General features: G+C 38.1%; 1 protein-coding gene across 2 annotated transcripts in view; it reads left to right on the top strand.

The window, feature by feature from the left end:
* Positions 1–9,309: 9,309 nt before the first annotated feature.
* The window catches only part of mAcon1 (Mitochondrial aconitase 1), a 182,101-nt gene continuing 166,995 nt past the window's right edge, over positions 9,310–24,415 (top strand). For both annotated transcript variants that reach the window (XM_067766339.1, XM_067766340.1), the window contains exon 1: positions 9,310–9,552. In XM_067766339.1, coding sequence (XP_067622440.1) covers positions 9,523–9,552 — 30 coding nt within the window. In that variant the 5' untranslated portion in view covers positions 9,310–9,522. The remainder of the gene's footprint in view (positions 9,553–24,415) is intronic.

Genomic DNA, 24,415 nt, shown 5'->3' on the forward strand with positions numbered 1-24,415 from the left:
CAACAAGATGAAAGGATAACGTTAAAAACAGTATGTAAATATATATGCATGTCTGGGTAAGTATGAGGTAAATATATGGATGTATATAATAAAAAGAAAGACAAGAAATATCCAAAAATTTTAATTGGTATTTCAAAAAATAAAAAAGTTAAAAATTCTCATCAAGAACTAATAAAATAATAAATCAACCGCTCAGGCTAGGTAATAAATAAAAGAAATTCAGAAAAAAAATCTAAACATTCAAATGGTGATTGTTTAAGAAAAAATTTAAAAATGAGTAGACATATGTATATGTATACGCTTGGGTTTTAGGCCAACGTAACGTGTAATTAAAAGTAAGTAATACATATGTACATATGATTTTACTTCAATTCGATTTTCTTTGCTTATATATGTATATATATATATATATTTTTTTTTTTGTTGTAGTTGTAACTTGTACAAAGTTTCTATTCGATTTCAATAAAGAATGAATATATATTAAAATGCATGGTGTGTGCTGGTGTTGCACCTCAGCAAGGTCATAATGGATGTGAGCTGTCCGTCCGTAATTTGTCTAAGTCCAAGTCAGCTACGTCTCCCCTACAGGTCATGTCAGTCGAGTATTGCACATCAAGTCGAGAGGCCTTGGCCTTAAGCTTGGCTGCCATACTCTGTTGGATTATCTGTGGCGCAGGCGCACTGTAGGCCTCACGTGCAAACAGTGCTGAACTATTTGCACGGCAGCTGGAACAGTGGCCTGCAACCGAAAACGTCTACCTCCTATCATACTAGCATTACCGTAGAATCCCACTTACTCAAGCGTTGCAACTCTCATAAGGAACTCCTACGGTAAGCTAAGTATCGCCCCTTGTATTTGTTGTAGTGGCACAAATCGTATCGGACTTGTCCAAGCGATGCTGCCACTACAACGGTCGCCTGTCCGGTCAAAGAAATAAAGAAGAGTATGAAGGAAACAAAATAGAGGAGGAATTACAAAAAATATAAATGGAATAGAGAATTAAAAGTTATGAAAGGCGTAAAGAAAAGGAAATTGCAAAAAAAGTCGAAAACTGAAACCAGTATGAAAAATGAGAAATTGGAAACCAAAACAAAAAACTAAACTGGGCTATTCGTTGGGCGCCATTGTTGCATAACTGACTGTTGGGGTAAGGCGGAGGTGGCACTTGGCATGCTGGCAAGCCCCTGCTAGCTCGTCGGGTGGGGTGAGTTTTCGCTCACCCGCCTTACCTACAGTTATACAAACAAGAGAGAGGTTCATGCCTGAAATCTATGAAAAGAAAAGGAAAGCTGGAAGAAAAGGTCTGTCCGTGTCAGGTGGAGCCATCCCTCCCCTTCTGCGTAAAACCTTGACGCAGCCTTGGGCGTTGCACTGACTCCGGAACTTTAGCAACGCCCCCTTAGCCTGACATTTGTCTGTACGTTACGGTCCCATGTCCCTAGCCTGTCTAGTCTGTCACAGTCGCCTCACACCCACGTCCCCTACATTGCACTCGTGCAACACCCACACCAATTTAAAGTGTTTAGCCGCTCATTCTGAGATAAGCTCAACCCATCTAACTAATGAACACGATAGTATGAATTTCTTTGTAAAACGTTATAAAACTCTCTATTAGCTAGTTATACTAAAATAATGCTCAAACCAATTCAAAACTTCCCTGGTATCGAATTTTCCTTAAGACTAATGGTTTGAAACTAATTCTATCGAATTATATGTATAATAAAAAAATATAAATGATGAAGATAAGGTTGCTAAATTGAAGATAATAGAGAAAAGGAAGTGGAAGCTGGGTTTTAAAATTGCCGCGAAAAGCACGTTACGTAATTCAAAGAAAATCAAGACATCGAAAGCCAGAAAGATCAGTTTGTTTAATGGCAGAATTGAGAATGAAAAACAGAAAATTAAAAACCGATGGAAAATCAAAAGTAAAAAAACTTAAAATTGAAAACTATTGAATAAAAAAATAAAAAGGATGTTACGTAAAAAGGAAAATTGGAGCGTGCACCAAAAACTTAACTTGAAAATTACCGAATAAAAATGTGAAACTTTAGCGTACAAAAATTAAACTTGAAAATTAATAAATGCTAATAATGCTGTCGTTATCGGACCGCCACTGTATTCCAATAACTCCTTAGCCTCTGCTGGCTTCCAGCAGGTTTGTTTACAATTTGATATATACGTATGTTTGTATTTAAACTATTTACGTAGGTAGTTAATAACTTATAACTCTAGCACTTACCGATCAATTCCGCGACGGAGGCGCCTGCGTCGAAGAGAGAGCGTGGCTGCAAAGAACGTACATATACATCTACCTACAAACCAGCCTACAATGGGAGGTATGAGGGCCAATAACTTAGTATGGAATGTTATTCGGATCCGTGGTCGCGGTCCGAATCAAAGGCTCGTTACTAAGTTGGCTATTTTTCCGCAATAATCCTGACGAAAAGAAAATAATATAAAAAAACTAAAATGAACTAATAAAATTATTGCTGCGAAGTACAAAATCTTTCCCTAAAAACTATGTGTGAACTCAAAATTTCTAATAGCTCTACGTGAGCAGAAATAAAAGCGCAAAAAAAAAAACCGAAAACAACAATTGAAGTGAAAACTAACAAAGAAAAATGCGCTAATTGGAAAAGAAAAAAAAGCAAAACGTGCTAAAAAGCAAACAACGCCAAAAAGTTAAAAAAAAAAAATGTTAGGAAGGTGAAAAGAAAATGGCAATCTTTGAATGCAAAAAGACAAATCGAAAAAGTGGCAAACTCAGGGAGAAGCTGAAAGCTTAAAAATTAGGTATTTAATAGAAAGAAGCAGGACACACGGAAAAGATAAATGTACAAAGATAGAAAAGAAGCTAAGGAAATAATAGGTAGATAAGTGAAAAGGGAAATGTTGAAAAGATATAAAATAAATGAAGAGGGGTAATAAAACGAAGCGTAAGAGTAGAAATGTTAACAATTATAAAAATTTAAGAAAATATAAATTCGTAAAAAAGTACAAAAAAACTCCCCAAAGAAGTCGGATAAGAGCTCGAATTGAGCTAAATTAACCTCAGCAAAGCCAAATTTAAAATTCAAATTAAACAAACTCAATATAACTAAATAGTGATTAAAATTAACTAATCGAAAAAAAAACATCTCTAACCACTCAAAAAAATCAAAATGAAATATATATAAAAAAGCAAATATAAATTCCGGCAGCGTCGCACGAATTACTGCTCCCTTTTGCCTCTCTCCTCCAATTAGTTGCGTCTGCAGCTATCCTCCAATTAGTTGTTGCTATGCTCCTATTTATGATCGCGGTGCCAGGACAGGAGCGTCAAGATGTCTCTCTACTCCTTTAACGTATAGCCTGGCACCGTCTGTATGCTTCCCCTTCCTTGATACTAGATACTACCCCTCTTTTTTTTGAGCGTTTATAACTCCTGATGGTGGTGCAGATGTGGCAGGCTTCTTGATGATAAATACTACCCCGCTTTATTTTTGCGTTTGTGGCTTGTGATGGTGGACAGCTTAAATTTTGCACAGCAATCTAGAGGTGTAGAGAGGAAGAATATTAGGGACTGGGATCATGGCGGCAGAGAAAGACACATTAGGGTGCATGTGAACTTATTATATCTATTGACTTTTATCTACTTATTTCATTTTACCTATTTATGTCATTTTATTTATTCATTTGGTTTTAATTATTTTACTTGATCTTATCCAACAGATTTTTATTAAATATCTGGCTTTATTTATTTATGTATGTAATTTTAGTTATTTTAATTAGTTTTATATTTTATTTTATTTTATAATTTTATTTAATTTATTTTAATTTTATTTTATTTTTAACTTTCATTATTTTATTTTATTTTTTACTTAATTTTATCTTTGTATACAATTTCATTTATTTCACTGAATTTTATTGATTGTATGTATGTAATTTTATTTAAGTTAATTAGCACTTTTAACATTTTTTTTTAAATTTATTTTCACTATTAGTCCACATGCACCATGGACTGGGGAAAGGGGTTTCACTGGACTCACCTGGGGCTGTTGTCAAGCAGGGTATGGAATCCCGGTTCCTCCTTGGGATTCCGCTAACGCTAGCACGGTTTTATGAAAAAAGATCGCGAACTTTTTTTTTTCGCAAAAAAGTATGTACAATTAAAACTTGCTTCCGCACTCACTTAAGTCAACTTTTCTTTTGAGACATTCTCTGCAATCGTTTGGCGGTCGTACCCCATAAATCAAAAGCCTTTCTTTCTCACCACTTTCACTCAAGAACGAAAGACACCAATACATACAATCCTATTTTGGCGGGAAACGACAGATATAAACTTTCACGAACTAACTTCACGCATACTAACAGATACATGTTCGAACATCTATCCAAGTGTTTGCTTCCTACCAGTTACATGTAACACATGTAAACGTAGCAATGCTGGTATATGCACACAGATACATGCGTAAATGTTTGAACATCCTTACCATCGCATTAACCCACAGGCTGCCGCTACAGGCTCGCAGCCGCCGATGTTGCATGCCACATGGAGCGTGGGCGTAAAGAAAAATTCAAAGCGCAGTCTGTGCTAAAGCTACCTTCAAACGCCTAACGTGTGGCCTCGACCCACGACCTAAAGCCGGGCTATTGCCTATTCTTACGATTATTTAAGTGAGATTTGCAAGCCGAATAACATTCCATACTAAGTTATTGGCCTTCATACCTCCCATTGTAGGCTGGAACACTTTCCAGCATAGGTTTGTAGGTAGATGTATATGTACGTTCTTTGCATCCACGCTCTCTCTTCGACGCAGGCGCCTCCGTCGCGGAATTGATCGGTAAGTGCTAGAGTTATAAGTTATTAACTACCTACGTAAATAGTTTAAATACAAACATACGTATATATCAGATTGTAAACAAACCTGCTGGAAGCCAGCAGAGGCTAAGGAGTTATTGGGATACAGTGGCGGTCCGATAACGACAGCATTATTAGCATTAATTAATTTTCAAGTTTAATTTTTGTACGCTAAAGTTTCACATTTTTATTCGGTAATTTTCAAGTTAAGTTTTTGGTGCACGGTCCAATTTTCTTTTTACGTAACATCCTTTTTATTTTTTTATTCAATAGTTTTCAATTTAAAGTTTTTTTACTTTTGATTTTCCATCGGTTTTTAATTTTCTGTTTTTCATTCTCAATTCTGCCATTAAACAAACTGATCTTTCTGACTTTCGATGTCTTGATTTTCTTTGAATTACGTAACGTGCTTTTCGCGGCAATTTTACAACCCAGCTTCCACTTCCTTTTCTCTATTATCTTCAATTTAGCAACCTTATCTTCATCATTTATATTTTTTTATTATACATATAATTAGATAGAATTAGTTTCAAACCATTCGTCTTAAAGAAAATTCGATACCAGGGAAGTTTTGAATTGCTTTGAGAATTATTTTAGTATAACTAGCTAATAAAGAGTTTTATAACGTTTTACGAAGAAATTCATACTATCGTGTTCATTAGTTAGATGGGTTGAGCTTATCTCAGAATGAGCGGCTAAACACTTTAAATTGGTGTGGGTGTTGCACGAGTGCAATGTAGGGGACGTGGGTGTGAGGCGACTGTGACAGACTAGACAGGCTAGGGACATGGGACCGTAACGTACAGACAAATGTCAGGCTAAGGGGGCGTTGCTAAATTTCCGGAGTCAGTGCAACGCCCAAGGCTGCGTCAAGGTTTTACGCAGAAGGGGAGGGATGACTCCACCTGACACGGACAGACCTTTTCTTCCAGCTTTCCTTTTCTTTTCATAGATTTCAGGCATGAACCCCTCTCTTGTTTGTATAACTGTAGGTAAGGCGGGTGAGCGAAAACTCACCCCACCCGACGAGCTAGCAGGGGCTTGCCAGCATGCCAAGTGCCACCTCCGCCTTACCCCAACAGTCAGTTATGCAACATTAGGCAAAACGAGGACCTTTTCAACAGGTTGGTCATCTCTTCTGAACCAGTCATATCATCCACGAGGCCTGTTAGATCACACAGAAATCTTACAGACACCTATAGCTCTGTTAGATATATTTTCAAGTGACGAAGACTACGTTAAGATTAAATAAACGATCCACATTTTGCTATCACAACAAAAAAATTATTTAGTACTTGGTTTTGTTATTTTATTGAAAAAAAAAAAACAGAAATCAATAAATACAAGTTTATTATTTATTATAAATAATACAGTTATTTCATTTAGTAATTATAATCATATAATTTTCGTTTTTACATCTTTTTAAGATTTATCAAATTTTAAGATGAGTTTTGAATCACACTTTATGTATATTTATTTTAAAGCTTAGGATTTGGCTATCAGAAGAGTAATAAATTTTATAGAAATCAATAAAATTGGTAAAGCGGTTATTATGATAAAACTGTTAGTTGCTTTCTTAGTCAAGTATTAAGAAAATATTTGGTTTTTGAATTTTTCATAATAATGAAGTAAATTTATTCAATGAATTTTCAAGCAATGTATATATACTTATCCCCTAGCGTACACATTTCACTTTTATAAGAATATAAAATCTTAAAAGAAGTAATGCGTCCATCAAGTTTGGTGGAGATTGATAACCTTGCTCTTAAGATAAACCTTTTAAAATCATAAATGGGTAGAACCACACCCCTTCATACAAATCATAAGCTTATCTGATTTCATGTTCAAATACATCCTCACAAAAAAAATTTCAAAGTTTTTCCTCCAGGTTTTTAAAATTTTTTTTTCTACAATTTTTCAATTTTGTCGAATTATTGTGAAGCACCCTGTAATTCTGGCAATCTGTATTTTAAACTGTCCAAAGTCTAAATAATTAGCTTTCAGGTGCAGTATAAATCTTTAAAATATCTTCAATAGTTCAAAAGTTATGATTTTTGCAAAGAAAAACTTAAAAAGAAGCCATAAGCCCCTATTATGAGCATTTTTCGATCTTCGATCTTCGCTGGCTATCGAACATCGAAAATCGAATTTGAAATTGGTATTATGACATCTAATCTCTGTCGAAATTTTCGTTGTGTACTAATTTTGAAGCGAATAGAAATTTGTTGTCGACGCTGTATCGAATAGAAGAAAATAGTTTGAAACGTAAGTTTTTTGTGTTTATCTTCTACTTTTTTGCTACCTAATAGTAATTTTAAACTATTTGTATTAATCGTATATATTGTAGGATGCTTTATTTTATTAAAATTAATATCCACACAAAAATTATTAAAAGAAAATGTTATATTTTCATAATGCAAAATTGAATAATAATGAAAATTTTTGAAAAATCAATTATTGAAAATGTAAATGTAGTAAAACCAATTAAAATTAGGAAGTTCAAAGTAACATAATAACAAAGTTAAATAAAAATAATTGAGTCAATATAATTTAAGAACCCTACATATAGGTCCAAGGTCGTGAATTCAAAATAACCGCTTGGAAGATTGGTTTAAAAAATTAGACTAAATCCGTTTATAACAAATGGAACTTGCAGAAAGGATCAGGTGGAAAAACTTCCGAGTGCATTCTCGTACCCGATTCTCAGTTGAGACAATCCCTAGCGCAAAATCTGAGAATGGTTGCCAATTTCAAAAAGGTTGGAATAGACTTGGCTCTTGTGCATTGTTGCAGCCATTCATCTTCACTGGATAGCAAGGCCATGAACGCTTCTATGGTCATTATGAACTTTTTAACACATGTAACAATATGTTTAGAAAGTTACAATGTTTAGAAAGCTTAAATTACGCGTTGAAATTCATTTCAGCGTTTTATACTTCTGGCTAGTTGCAGTACTTAAGCCTTTTTCTTCATAATAAATAATTTTGCTTTTATTTTATTTGACAGATGATGGGAATGTGCTTTTCCGAACGGATGAATTTATCGAATTATCGAAGAATGACACTAGTCTTGATCGAATGAGTGTCATAATACCGAATGAAAATTCGTTAGATCAACTCTTTCGATCACAGTCGAAGATCGAATTTGTCTCATAATAGGGGCAAAGAGTATATATTTGTCAAGAGGCGTCACTCGATAATTTTGTTGTTGCCAAAGCAAATTACTCGATGTTTTCTCAAGGTAGTCGTTGGTTTTTTTTATCAGATGTATTTATAAAAACGCCTTCTATATATTTTCGTGGGGTATTTGTGTTTATTTTATTGATTGTATTAAATTAATTAATTAATTCTCTTTCCAAAAATCGTAATTATGCAAAGTCACTTTACCGCATAACTATATAGGATTCAATTAAAAAAAACTAAACAAAACTTCCTTGAGAATCACATTCGACATGACAGGGTTGCTTTGGCAACAACAAAGTATCGAGTGACGCCTCTTAACAAATATATACTCTTTGATAGGGGCCATAGTGCGACTGTCGCTAGGGTGCATGGCTCCGTAAGAATACATGCAAAGAATATTTTGTCGCTACATGTCGAGTCGTATAATGTGCATGAACCTTAACCCTTGCTTCACTTTATTCCAGGGCATGTTGGCCCTTTAATTTTTTTTTAGTGCAAGGATCCTTTAACTTATATAATATCATCAAATTAGGTGAAGCCCGAACAAATAATTCTATCGAAGTGTGACAACGCCATTCGAAGTGCGTTTGGAATACACCCTAATATATTTAATTTTTAAATAAAATAAAAAACGAACAGACAAGAACAGGAACAAAACTGTAGCAATTTTCAGCAGGAGGCGAGTCTATCGAAAACGAAAGAAAAAATATAAAGACTTCGACCAGCGTTTGTTTAATATTAGCTGTGTTTTTTTTACACCTGTAGACGTTTACGCTTAAACTTTATATGAACTGCTAAGCGTCAAACATTAAATACACCTCTGAAATTGCTACGCATAAAATTTGGACTACTAATTTCCAATACGCATTATACTCAGATGTAACTGAAATATGTGTCTTTGTTTCACCATATACACTAATTCTATGTATTCTATGTGTGTCCACTATTCATCGCAACTGATTCAGCTATATGTTACCCATTATGGCCACCAGAGGTTTGGGTCTCCGATTTTAGGTACACTCTGTTCTGTAGCTAGCTATTTAACCACTGCCGCTAGATGGGTCTCCTATGCATTATCTAAGCGAGCATAAGCGTTTTTTATGTGCAAACGTAAACGTATACGCGTGTAAAAAAAACGGTCAGTAACTGATGCCAATTTGATATGGATAACTAAAAATATGGTTATGACTTTGTCAACTTTTCTCGGGACGTAGGGATGTTTACAAATTGCTGATACTCGCTGCCTTATCCTATCATCGATACTATATCGATTTTGTATGTAGTACCATCTATAGTTTTGCAGTCCTAAGACGTCTCAAACGATTTAAAATCATAGTGTTATTATATATAATTGGTCATACACTTCCGTTGTTTGGGGCGACGTCAATTTCTCTGTGGGAGTAAATTGGTGATTGTTTTAGTGATAGGTCGTCTTTCCATCGACTGAAAAGAATACATTTATTTTGAGAAGGCGCTTTAAAAATTCTTATTTAAATACAATGTCTGTAATAAGAATGCTCAATAATAAGGTAAACATTTAAGATTTCAAGCGTTAAGTAGTTATTTTAAAGGTGACATGGTAACAGTTTGGTCTTTGTGTAATATTTTTCAGAAACTTTATTTTAAAAAGTCAGCATTTATAACCTCAAAGATGGGACTATTATCTAACTAGAAAGTAACCTTGGTAATAGTCTAGTTGAGAGGTCGACTGCTAATACGCTACCAAAAATATCGAGAGAGGTGTCAAAAGACGCGTATTAATCTCGAGAACAATAATCCGATGGCGGAAAAAAAAAATTTATCTCTCCGGAGATATTTGCAGTTGAAGTTGGCGATTTCCATGTGGTTGTTGTGTTCGTATGCCCCAAAAAAATTGTGCATCACCGTGGCGGTAGCCACGGTTATACCACACACCCGGACTTGGCATGGCGTAGCCCAGGGTTATTTTGGTAATAGTGCAGTTTACGGTACCCACCCAAATTTGGGCCAAAATTTTCGAGTGAGGTATCAAACGACGCGTATTCACGTCTAGATCAAGAATCCGAAAGCGGAAGCCGCCAACGCAGAAAGGTGTTCTGCGCAAAAATACTATGGATCCCACCCCCATTTCGGAGGTACACACGGGTCTTTTTTCGTTAATATCTTTTGAACGAGTTAAAATTTTTATTTTCCGCCTACGGGGGAGATATATTTTGGCCTGTGGCCTAAACAAATACCGATGTCAAGACGCGTCGTTCGACAACTCTCTCGATATTTTTGGAAGCGTATTAGCAGTCGACCCCTCAACTAGACTTTTACCCGAAATCATATAAAAGGTTACGGTAATAGTCTAGTTGAGGGGTCGACTGCTAATATGATGGCGATTTCCATGTGGTTGTTGTTGTGTTCATTCCCACAAAAAAAATGTGCATCACCGTGGCGGTAGCCACGGTTACACCACACACCCGGACTTGGCATGGCGTAGCCCAGGGTTATTTTTTATAAGCACGGCCGAAGGCCGCCAACGCAGAAAGGAGTTCTGCGCAAAAATACTATGGATCCGACCCCCGGTTTCGGAGGTACCCGTGGGGCTTTTTTCGGGTTTTTCGTTAATATCTTTTGAACGCGTTTAAATTTTTATTTTTCGCCTTCGGATTATTAATACTGTTGTCAAGACGCGTCGTTTGACACCACTCTCGATATTTTTCGTAGCGTATTAGCAGTCGACCCCTCAACTAGACTATTACCCGTAGGTAATAGTCTAGTTGAGGGGTCGACTGCTAATACGCTACCAAAAATATCGAGTGAGGTGTCAAAAGACGCGTATTAATCTCGAGAACAATAATTCGAAGGCGGAAAAGAAAAATTTTATCTCTGTCCGGAGATATTTGCCGTTGAAGTTGGCGATTTCCATGTGGTTGTTGTTTTGTTGGTACCCACAAAAAAAATTGTGCATCACCGTGGCGGTAGCCACACACCCGGACTTGGCATGGCGTAGCCCAGGGTTATTTTTTATAAGCGCGGCCGAAGGCCGCCAACGCTGAAAGGAGTTCTGCGCAAAAATACTATGGATCCGACCCCCGGTTTCGGATGTACCCACGGTTCTTTTTTCGGTTTTTCTTTAATATCTTTTGAATGCCGTTTATTAATACTGATGGCAAGACGCGTCGTTTGACACCTCTCTCGATATTTTTGGTAGCGTATTAGCAGTCGACCCCTCAACTAGACTATTACCCCCCCCCCTCCCTGCGGGTAAGGGGGTCAGAATATACCCGCGGTAGGTATGCCTGTCGTAAGAGGCGACTAAAATACCAGATTCAAGGGGTGTGTAGCGCAACCCTTCAGGTTGCCAGCGCAATATATAGCTTCTCCAAACCCAATTGTCAACCTCACCTATCCGCGGCGAATCCTGTTTCACTAACAGACGAGGCTCTGGCGACCCCAAGCTCCTCATGGAACTTGGGGTGGGGAGGGAGGGGATGGCCTGAAGGTTTAATGTGGCCACATAAATCGTTCCCGAGATGGTCGGGCTAGTACCTTAATGGTGCTGTGGTACCGGAGCGTACCAACAACAACAACAACTAGACTATTACCTTACTATTCATTTATATATATTATATATTTATATTATTCATATTTGCATTGTTTTTACTTATTATAAATGTTTTTATTAAATCAATCGCGCTTTTGTAGCAACATGCACATTTATATATATTTTATTGATGACATTACAAAGCTGTGCTGCCACATCAACAAAAAAAAAAACAAATATAAATATTACCTTACCACCATTTAGTAAATAAAGAAAAGGAAAATATATATTTTTACTACTCATTTTGAAAAGTTGAAACACCTTTCTGCAAAACGCTGCCGGTAATAGTATACGTAAAATTCAATTCTAGGTCTAAACCCGCCATTTGGGATTACGATATTTCTTTACTTTAGCTCACTACTGCTAAAACTCTCAAAAATATCGGGCGTGGAGTCAAAAGACGCGTTATGGACCCAGGACGACGAATCCAAAACGGAAATTTTTTTTCCGCTTTCGGATTCTTTAGACATTAAAAATATCGTGTGCCATAAAACGCCTTTTCATTCCATACGACATTTCTAATGAAATGTTGTTGTTGGTGATGTTGTATTATAGCATTTTCAGGTCAAATGAAACATTTTTCATTTCAAATGAAACTTTTTTCATTTCAAATGAATCTTTTTCATTTCAAATGAACCTTTTTTCATTTTAAATTAAACTTTTTTCATTTTAAATGAAACTTTTTTTTTTTATTAAATGAACGTTTTTTCATTTTAAATGAAACTTTTTTCGGCAAAAGTCTAGTTGAGGGGTTGTTGTTGTTGTAGCAGTGATTCGCCCCACCTAACAGCCGCGACCGATCAGGGGTGGACCATAAGGAAAGGGGTGTTAGAGGCGTTGGTTCCACATTACAATTAAAGATATGGTTGGTGTGATGTAGGGACACATTGCAGGCGGGGCATACATTTTGTATGTCGGGGTTGATTCTGGATAGGTAAGAGTTTAACCTGTTACAGTATCCAGAACGAAGTTGAGCAAGAGTGACACGCGTTTCCCTGGGGATTATGCGTTCCTCGGTTGTGACTCCTTAAGCCCCTAGGCGGTGCTAGTTCATCAATCAGATGTCTGTTGGGATGCTCAGGTTTCTGGGTATTCAACAGGAACTGTTTGGTCAGCATCTCATTTCTCTCCCTGATGGGGATATTCTCGCCTCATTATGCAAATGGTGTTCTGGGGACATAAGGAGACAGCCCGTGGCAATTCTGAGAGCAGTATTTTGGCAGGCCTGTAGCTTCTTCCAGTGGGTAATTTTTAGGCTTGGCGACCATATGGGTGACGCGTAGCACGTAATCGGCTGGCTGATTGCTTTGTATGTAGTCATGATCGTTTCTTTATCTTTTCCCCAGGTACTGCCAGCGAGGGATTTGAAGATTTTATTACGGCTATGAATTCTCGGAACAATTGCGGCTGCGTGCTCACCAAAATGTAGATCCTGATCAAACATCACACCCAAGATTTTGGGGTGTAGGACAGTCGGTAGCGTAGTGCCATCGACTTGGATGTTCAAAATGGTCGACATTTGGGACGTCCATGTTGTAAATAGGGTCGCGGAAGATTTAGTCGGTGATAATGCCAGGTTTCGCGAGGCGAAAAAACTGGAGAGGTCAGGGAGGTAGCCGTTTATTTTATTGCATAGCTCATCGATCTTTGGGCCTGGGCCTGTGGCCATTATTGTGCAGTCATCGGCGTAGGAAACGATTGTGACTCCTTCCGGTGGTGAAGGTAGCTTAGATATGTAGAAATTAAACAAAAGTGGGGATAGGACACCACCCTGTGGCACCCCTTGTTTAATTCTCCTTGGTTTTGATGTTTCGTTTCTAAATTGCACCGATGCCTGCCGACCACCCAGATAATTTGCGGTCCACCTTTTAAGACATGGGGGAAGGGTAGACCCTTCCAGGTCTTGCAGTTGTTGTTGTTGTAGCGATAAGGTTGCTCCCCGAAGGCTTTGGGGAGTGTTATCGATGTGATGGTCCTTTGCCGGATACAGATCCGGTACGCTCCGGTACCACAGCACCATTAAAGTGCTAGCCCGACCATCTCGGGAACGATTTATGTGGCCACATTAAACCTTCAGGCCATTCCCCCTCTTCACCCCCAAGTTCCATGTAGAGCTTGGGGTCGCCAGAGCCTCGTCTGTTAGTGAAACAGGGTTCGCCGCGGATAGGTGAGGTTGACAATTGGGTTTGGAGAAGCTATATATTGCGCTGGCAACCTGAATGGTTGCGCTACACAGCCCCTTGAATCTGGTATTTTAGTCGCCTCTTACGACAGACATACCTACCGCGGGTATATTCTGATCCCCTAATCCGCTAGGGTTAGGTCTTGCAGTAACGAGCCATGGTTGACCGTATCACAAAAGCTTTTGATAGGTCTAGCGCTACGAATACTGTTCTATGGTGGGGGTTTTGATTTAATCCGCAGTTTATCTGGGTGCTAAAGGCATTTAGAGTGGTGGTAGTGCTATGGAGTTTTCTGAAGCCATGCTGATGAGAGGCTAGCTGCAAATTTGCTTGGAAATAAGGGAGTAAAATGGCTTCAAGCGTCTTTGCCACTGGCGATAGGAGATATATTGGACGGTACGACTCTTCTATGTTAGCTGGTTTCCCAGGCTTTAGTAGCGGGACCACCTTGGCCATTTTCCATTTCTCGGGTATGACAAAGGTGGAAAAAGACAGGCTGAAGACATGCGCTAAATATTTGAAACCCTCTTTTCCTAGGCTTTTAAGCATCGGCATGGCTATGCCGTCTGGGCCCACTGCTTTGGATGGTTTAGCGCGACCAATGACGTCCTCAACCTCTTTAGCGGTGATCGTGATTGGTGACGCGCTGAATATGTGTTTATGTGCATGTCTGTTGGCCCTCCGTCTATCTTTGTCGACCGTAGAATGCATAATATATTGTCGGCAGAAAGCGCTCGCACATTTTTTTCGCATCCGACAGCACTTTGTCGCCAAAGGCGATGGCAACTTTGTCTTTGTGCTTAGTCGGAATCGATAGGGACTTTACGGTGGACCAAAGTTTACCCACACCGGTAGACAGGTTACAACCTCTTAGATGCTCCTCCCATTTCGCCCGCTTGTGTTCATCCACAAGCAATCTGATGCGTTGGTTTATATCCCTTATTTGGGGGTCGCCTGGATCAATTTGTCTTATAAGGTCACGTTCTCTCGCTAGGTTAGCGGCCTCCGCCGGGAAGTGGGCCGAATTTCGGGAATTCTCCCGGCGGGAATGAAACGTGCCGAGGCGGATTCAATGACCTTGCGGAAGGCACGCTCCCCTTGGCTGGCATCAGTCGGGATAGGGAGGGCAGCAAAGAGGTTGTCTGTAAAAGATTTATATTCTTCCCACTTTCCTTTTTTTGAAGTTTATGAAAGTGCGTTTTTCGGTGACGATGAAGTCGGCGGTACGCTCGAGCGAAATAAGTATAGGCAGGTGGTCGGATGCCAATGTTACCATCGGCTGCCAGTTGACGCAGTTTACGAGTTCTGCGGTCACGATTGAGATATCTGGGGAACTGTGACAGCTTCCTACCATCCGTGTGGGGGCGTCTCCGTTTATTGTGCAGAACATCGCTTCTTCTATTTGATCCGCCAACATCTCACCCCTACGGTCCGCCCGCAAATTTGAATGCCATAGATCGTGATGGGCATTGAAATCGCCTAAGATAATGCGATTGCAGGTGGCGGGAGGGATGTAGATGGTGATGCTTTTTAGGTTTGCATCGCCTGACAGGACAGATAGGCTTTGACGTTCTAAGACATTGTCCCTGCGGTCGATGCCAGGATCAAATATATAATATTGCACGGAGTGGTGTATGATAAACGCGCGGCCGCCTCCATTTCCGCTCTCGCGATCTTTTCTGTGGACATTATACCCAGAGCAGGTATGCAATGCAGATCTTGCTGTGAGTTTAGTCTCTTGAATCGCAGAAATGCGGATGTTGTGCCGCTTCATGAAATCTTCTATCTCCGTAATCTTCCCAGTTAGTCTATTACAGTTTAACTCCAGAATTCCGAAGTGCATAGGGGGAGACGTCGCCACTCTGGGGGTAAGTGACGGGTGACTACGCCTGGGTTGTGGAAGGCCAGGACGCAATTGCTGTTGTGGCCCTAGGACTGGGGGTCCTTGGGCAAGCATTGGGGTACCCGGATGATTTGGGTTTGCGACCTGGCAACATGGCGCGATGAAACCCGTCGGGGGGTTGCTGTCGAGGAGACCAGAACATCTAGGGAAGTGGCACCACCCAAGGCAGGAGCTACATTGGGCGGATGTCGCAAACATATATATTCTGTGTTGGCAAACGGTGCAAATAGAGGTAGGGACAAAGAGTCTGTTTCCCTGACCTGCACGATTGCTGACGGAAAAGAGGGGGGGGGGGGGGGGAGAAGACGGGGGCAGGGGCTGATGATCAGCATTGTTACCGACTCTACTACGAAGATAGTAGTTATGAGTGGTAGCAGCTGTTTGAGTTGTTGGCGCCGTGGGCGCGAGCAGCAGCGGGTACTTGTTGTGGCTTGCTGAGTAGCGGGGCTGCTAGAAGGTAGTGGGGGGGGGGGCGCTTAGGCGTAGACTACGGGGCGCCCTTGGGCGTGAACAGCAAGGAGCCACAAAAGAATTATAAAAGTTACGTGGACGTCGGATTTTGGGATCAAGCCCAGAGCAACCTGTCCGATGCAACCATCCCTTGCACGAGACACACTGAACAGAGTATGACCGTCCTAAAAAATTCCGGCAGATGCAGCAAAACCATTTCTCAGGACCGGGGTCAGGAGACGGACCCGGATTGGATTCGATACCTTCCCGGAGCAAGAGAATATGGAGCAGTCCTGCTGCAAAGAGCTGCTGGGAGGATGACAATTTGTGGGAGGGACGCAACAAATTAAATGGGGTTACACTTATAATGACAGTCCTTGGTCGGGAAAAATCCCGAGTCGCTCTGGTACATAGAACTGCCTTGGGAAGCGTCTAGTTGGGGGGTCGACTGCTAATACGCTACCAAAAATATCGAGAGAGGTGTCAAAAGACGCATATTAATCTCGAGAACAATAATCCGAAGGCGGAAAAGAAAAATTTTATCTCTGTCACGAGATATTTGCAGTTGAAGTTATATATCTCGATATTTTTGGTAGCGTATTAGCAGTCGACCCCTCAACTAGACTTTTACAGTTCCTGTTGAATACCCAGAAACCTGGGCATCCAAACAGACATCTGATTGATGAGCCAACACCGCCTAGGGGCTTAAGGAGTCATTTCCGTAAGCATTTTGAGGAAATAAGGCACCTGAGAACCTATGAAGAAAAAAAACACAAGCAGGTCCTTGGTGAACTCCACAAACAGGCGTCGGACCTTTATGTCAGGAATTGCCCGGTGAATCCAGTACTCAAAGAAAAGTTCCCAAAACTTGTGGAAGAGGAACGCATACTCTCCAGGGAAACGCGTGTCACTCTTGCTCAACTTCGTTCTGGATACTGTAACAGGTTAAACTCTCACCTATCCAGAATCAACCCCGACATACAAAATGTATGCCCCGCTTGCAATGTATCCCCACATGACACCAACCATCTCTTTAATTGTAATGTGGAACCACCGCCTCTAACACCCCTTTTATTATGGTCCACCCCTGTTGAAACAGAAAGTTTCCTTGGACTACCGTTAGAGGATATTGATGACAATTTGTGATCGGTCGCGGCTGTTAGGTGGGGCGAAGCACAGCTACAACAACAACAACAACTAGACTTTTACCTTATCTTTTATAAGCGCGGCTGAAGGCCGCCAACGCAGAAAGGTGTTCTGCGCAAAAATACTATGGATCGCACCCGCGGTTTCGGAGGTACCCGCGGGTCTTTTTTCGGAGTTTCGTTAATATCTTTTCAACGAGTTAAATATTTTATTTTCCGCCTTCGCATTATAAATACTGATGTCAAGACGCGGCGTTTGACACCTCTCTCGATATTTTTGGTAGCGTATTAGCAGTCGACCCCTCAACTAGACTATTACCCTTTTTTCATTTCAAATGAAACTTTTTTCAAGTCAAATGAAACCATACTACTAAGGTAATTGTCAATATATTTATATCGTACTTTATAACGCTATTTATCAAATTTTTCTTTAATACAACTATTTCTAATTAGCCACATTGAAGGCAAAATTTTTGATTAAATTTTCTTTGTGAATTTAATCTGCAGTTAAAGTCGGCTTAGTTTAACCTTGCCTTTTGATCGTTTAAATTTTTTAATAGATAAAGTAGCAGTGTTATACGCTAGGCAACTTATATACTACAGTTTAACCACCCACTGAAAATGATCACCTATATTTTTTATTTGTATCTACTCCTCTTATATATAAAGCACATTCTTCTTCTACATATACTTCGTTAATAACGTAGGAATAAAGCAACGTAGAGAACAAAGAGAAGGGACCAAAGAGCATGATGTGAGCGTATTTCCTATTCACTGTCTGACACCAACTAACACATAGGTTGAATGCTCTGTATTATTCTTTTCTCTTTGACCAACGTCTTACCAAACAACATAGAACGATAGCAAGGTATTGAGAGAAACATTACTTTTACCAACTATATAGAGCATGTGGACTGTGGAGAGATCTTTTTTAACTATGCTGCAAAACATAACCGTAAAAAGTGATCTTTTCTACTCTATGGCGCAGTTACATTGCACTTCACTCGTTTGGGCCTTTGAAAACATTTATATTTGTTTTTATTCCATTTATTATTTTATTAACCGATATGGCGCCATCGACTTTTCGATGGGATTTGGGGTCAGGAAAAAAGGTTTCCCTATGAATACCGAAAAAAAATAATTTTCGAGCCTGCGAAATTTCATTTTTTTTTTACTTTTTTTGACTTTGATTTTTAAGGGTTTTTTCATGACCTACTAAAAAAATTTTCGGAGATTAAGTTTCCTTTAAACTATTCTGATCTATTCCGTTGTAGTGCGAATAGAAACAAAATTTATTCCACCTTACGGCCCAACGTTTCGCCAAATTTCCTTTGCATCATCAGGGGCGTAATATTTTTAGATGTGGCGGTTGACAAAATTACAAATGAAAAATAAATAAAATTTACAAAAATTACACCATTAATTACATAGAAAATCGGTACCATCGATTTGTGGTACACTTTGTCACATTAAACACTATAAACACTACAATTTTCATTTGATTGTATAATTTTCATATATATCAACGTTCTTAACGGACGTTTTTGGGTCGGACAGGGTATACATATGAAAATTTTTTTAATAGGTCATGAAAAAACCCTTAAAAATCAAAGCCAAAAAAAAGGAAAAAAAAAAAACGAAATTTCGCCGGCTCGAAAATTATTTTTTTGGATATGCGTAGTGAAACTTTTTTCCTGACCCCAAATCCTATCGAAAAATCGATGGCGCGATATCGGTTAATAAATTGACCCATTCCAATATATATATTCTAAGTATTACATTTAAATACAATATACAATGAAAAATAATGGAATAAAAACAAATATATATGTTTTCAAAGGACCAAACGAGTGAAGTGCATATTGAACATCCACGTCGATGGCACTACGCTACCGACTGTCCTACACCCCAAAATCTTGGGTGTGACGTTTGATCAGGATCTACATTTTGGTGCGCACGCAACCGCAATTGTTCCGAGAATTCAGAGCCGTGATAAAATCCTCAAATCCCTTGCTGGCAGTACCTGGGGAAAAGATAAAGAAACGCTCATGACCACATACAAAGCAATTAGCCAGCCGATTACGTGCTACGCGTCACCCATATGGTCGCCAAGCCTAAAAACTACCCACTGGAAGAAACTACAGGCCTGCCAAAATACTGCTCTCAGAATCGCCACCGGCTGTCTTCTTATGTCCCCAGAACACCATCTGCATAATGAGGCGAGAATACTCCCCATCAGGGAGAGAAATGAGATGCTGACCAAACAGTTTCTGTTGAATACCCAGAAACCTGGGCATCCCAACAGACATCTGATTGACGAACCAGCACCGCCTAGGGGCCTAAAAAGTCATCTCCGTAAGCATTTTGAGGAAATACGGCACCTGAGAACCCAGCCGTATGAAGCGAAAAAACACAAGCAGGTCCTTGGTGAACTCCATAGACAGGCGTCGGACCTTTATGTCGGGAATTGCCCGGTGAATCCAGTACTTGAAGAAAAATATCCAGAACTCGCGGAAGAGGAACGCATACTCCCCAGGGAAACGCGTGTCACTCTTGCTCAACTTCGTTCTGGATACTGTAACAGGTTAAACTCTTACCTATCCAGAATCAACCCCGACATACAAAATGTATGCCCCGCTTGCAATGTGTCCCCACATGACACCAACCATCTCTTTAATTGTAATGTGGAACCAACGCCTCTAACACCCCTTTCCTTATGGTCCACCCCTGTTGAAACGGCAAGCTTCCTTGGACTCCCGTTAGAGGATATTGATGACAATTTGTGATAGGTCGCGCGGCTATTAGGTGGGGCGAGCATTGCTACAACAACAACAACAGTGAAGTGCAATGTAACTGCGCCATAGAGTAGAAAAGATCACTTTTTAGCATAGTTAAAAAAGATCTCTCCACAGTCCACATGCTCTACTATATAGTTGGTAAAAGTAATGTTTCTCTCAATACCCTGCTATCGTTCTATGTTGTTTGGTAAGACGTTGGTCAAAGAGAAAAGCATAATACAGAGGATTCAACCGATGTGTTAGTTGGTGTCAGACAGTGAATAGGAAATACGCTCACATCATGCTTTGGTTCCTTCTCTTTGTTCTCTACGTTGCTTTATTCCTACGTTATTAACGAAGTATATGTAGAAGAAGAATGTGCTTTATATATAAGAGGAGTAGATACAAGCAAAAAATATAGGTGCTTATTTTCAGTGGGTGGTTAAACTGTAGTATATAAATTGCCTAGCGTATAACCCTGCTACTTTATCTATTAAAAAATTGAAACGATCAAAAGGCAAGGTTAAACTAAGCCGACCTTAACTGCAGCTTAAATTCACAAAGAAAATTTAAGCAAAATTTTTGCCTTCAATGTGGCTAATTAGAAATAGTTGTATTAAAGAAAAATTTGATAAATAGTGTTATAAAGTACGATATAAATATATTGACAATTACATTAGTAGTATGGTTTAATTTGACTTGAAAAAAGTTTCATTTGAAATGAAAAAAGTTTCATTTAAAATGAAAAAAGTTTCATTTAAAATGAAAAAACGTTCATTTGAAATGAAAAAAGCTTTATTTGAAATGAAAAAAGTTTCATTTGACCTGAAAATGCTATAACAGTGCTTCGCCCATTCAATGGGCACAACCACTCACAAATTGTCATCAAAATCCTTTAACGGGAGTCCAAGGAAACTGGCTGTTTCAACAGGGGCGGTCCATAGGGAGATGGGTGTTAGAGGCGTAGGTTCCACACAGACCTGTTAAATAATGATTCACAATTTTTATGATTATTAATTTTAATGAGTTTTCCTCAGCCAATTGTTTAATGATTAAGTGCCACTAGGTATGCCCTTTTAATGATTATTAATTAATTATTTTCATTAAAAAATTGTAATTAATTAATTAGTTATTTTTAATTGCATAATTAATGATGACTATTTTTAATTATTTTTTCGTTTGTCTTATGGAGTGATAAACATAATTATTTGATTGTTTTAATTCATTTTGATTATTTTTAATTACATAATTAAAATAATTATTTGATTAATGTCAATTAATTTTGATTATGTAAATTACATAATTAATACAATTAAATGATTATTTTTGATTACATAATTAAAATAATTATTTGATTAATGTCAATTAATTTTGATTATGTAAATTACATAATTAATACAATTAAATGATTATTTTTGATTAATTTTAATTGTTTTTGTGTTTTTCCAGCATCATAATATATTCAACAAAGTAAAGAAAATATTACAAGGATATTTATCTCTGTAACGTAAAAGAAATACATAGATACATAATAATAACAAACAATGGAAAAAGTACATTGTTTTATTAAATAATAATAAATAATACCAACTAATTACACGATATTACACGACATATGGGTACTATTTTTTATTATTAGGTACATGGATTAAGTGCTGTTTGCATTTGCTTTAAATAAAACGAGTTTTTCAAATGAAAAATCCATCAAAGATTGACGCCTTGGAGAATTTATAATGCCTGCGAAAGGGGAAAGCCTCTCAACTGGGGCAGACGACGTCAGTAGAGTGTTAAATAATATTGGCGCTTCTTTCAGTATTTGGTGGTTTTTTCAAATTTCCGCATCTATGGAACAATCACGTAGGTAGCTGTAAAGTTGACTTTGAACAAGGATCCCCAAAGTTTCTTTAGAAGGTGAAACTTGCGCAGCACTTGGGTCATTTTCATTATCTACAATTGACTTTCATTATTATGCTCAGCGTTCTTTGCACACAGAGTATATTAACTTTGATTGGATAACGGTTAATTGTACAGGTATTAAGAAATCAAGATAGATATATACTTCCATATATCAAAATCATCAATGTCGAAAAAAAAATTTGATTGAGCCATGTGCGTCCGTCCGTCTGTTCGTTAACACGATAACTTCAGTAAATATTGAGATATCTTCACCAAATTTAGTAGACGAGCTTATCTGGACCCAGAATAGATTGGTTTGGAAAATGAGCGAAATCGGATGATTACCACGCCCACTTTTTATATATGTGACCCGGCCTATGAAAAGGTGGCTTATGACACAAAAAAAATAATGCAAAAGAAAAACTACTAAGAAACTGAAGAAATGCATTGTTTATCTTTAACAGCTGTTTCTTTTTTGAGTCATAAACCACCTTTTCATAGGCCGGGTCATATATATAAAATTTTGAGAAATACACAAAAAATCCTGATTATTTAGTAAATAATACACTTAGAACGTTGACATTTGACGTGTGGACTGATATTGAGACTCTTAATAAAAATTTGAAAACATTTTTTAAAATGGGCGTGGCACCGCCCACTTGTGATAAAATCAATTTTACAAATATTATTAATCATAAATCAAAAATCGTCAAACCTATCGTACAAAATTCGGCAGAGAGGTTGCCATTACTATAAGGAATGCTTTGAAGAAAAATTTACGAAATCGGTTAAGGACCACGCCCACTTTTATATAAAAGATTTTTAAAAGGGTCGTAGACGAAAATAATAAGCTATATCTTAGCGAAAAAGAGCTTTGTATCAATAGAATTTTCTTTCTAAATTGAATTATAACATTAAATTGGAAAACACTAAAATTTTTGAAAATGGGTGTGGCACCGTCCCTTTTATGACTAAGGAATTTTCTATGTTTCGGGAGCCATAACTCGAAGTAAAATTAACATATCGTAATGAAATTGTGTACACATATTTTCCTTATAGCAGAAAATATTTCTAGTAAAAATGGACGGGATCGGTTAAAGACCACGGCAAATTAGATATAAAACAAGTTTAAAAGGTCGTAGACTAGAATAATAAGCTATAACTTAGCAAAAAATAGTTTTGAATCAATGATATTTCACATATCAAGTTTTATTGTAAGAGGAAATGGGAAGACATTTTTTTAAACGGGCGGTGCCACGTGTTATGTAGAAAAGTAATTTATCTGAAATGAAATGTACAATTGAAGCTCACGCTGAGTATATAATGTTCGGTTAAAAGTATGCACAGGTATGTACATACAATAGTACATTTGGTTTCATCCACTTATTTCATACATATTTCAAACATTTTCTCTTTGATGTTAATAATTCAAAATTATCATATAATTGGAAATAATTAGATAATTAAAAATAATTAAGTAATTGAAATTAATCAAATAATTAAATTTAATTATTAATTGTTTGATTAATTTTAATTGTTTGATTATTTTTAATTACTTAATTGTTCTTAATCATACGGTTGTTTTTAATTTAAAACAATGGGTACATTTTTTAATTATTTTTGATTAATGGAATGGCCAATAATCATGATTATTTTTAATTATTTTTTTAATTAATTAATTATTAATTGCTAGGTTCTGTGCAAAAAATTAATTAGTCATTAAAATTAAAAAGGAAAACGAAATTAATGATTATTAATGTTAATGGAAATTTAACAGGTCTGGTTCCACATTACAATTGAAAAGATGGTTGGTGTCAGGTAGGGACACATCACATGCAGGACATAAATTACGTATGTCGGGGTTGATTCTGGACAAGTGAGAGTTTAACCTGGGCCAGCGTGATTCGTGTTTCACTTGGTAGTGTGCTTTCTTCTGCAAGGGTGGGATATTGTATATTAATAACGGGGTTCACCGGACGCGTCCTAACAAAGGCGTTACCGATTCTGTGTGGATATGGCTAAGGGCCCTGCTTATGCTTGCCTGGATCAAACGGCAGTGTTGGCAGGTGCCGGATCTCGTCATAGTGCTTTGGGAGATGTTCCCTTAATCCCCGTGGAGGCGGTGCTAAATCAAGCAGTTATTTGCTAGGATGCCCGGGTTTGTGACAAATAAACAAGAACTGTTTGTTCAGCATTTCATTGTGCTCTTTGATATTGAGCTCTTTAACCTAACTATGTAGATGATGGCAGTTTTGAGTGCGGCATTTTGACAGGCTACAGCTTATCCACCAGGCAACCAGACTGGTGACGCGTAGATCATGAGCGGCCGGCAATTGCTTTGTACGTGGTTAGAAACGTTTCTTTATATTTTCCCCATGTGCTGCCGGCAAGCGGCTTGAGGATTTTGCTGCGACTTTGATACTTTAGAAAAAATCTCTGTCCCATGAGCTTTGAAGGATAGAGTAGG

This window comes from Eurosta solidaginis, chromosome 2 (assembly GCF_040869045.1).
Source record: "Eurosta solidaginis isolate ZX-2024a chromosome 2, ASM4086904v1, whole genome shotgun sequence".
Taxonomy (NCBI): domain Eukaryota; kingdom Metazoa; phylum Arthropoda; class Insecta; order Diptera; family Tephritidae; genus Eurosta; species Eurosta solidaginis.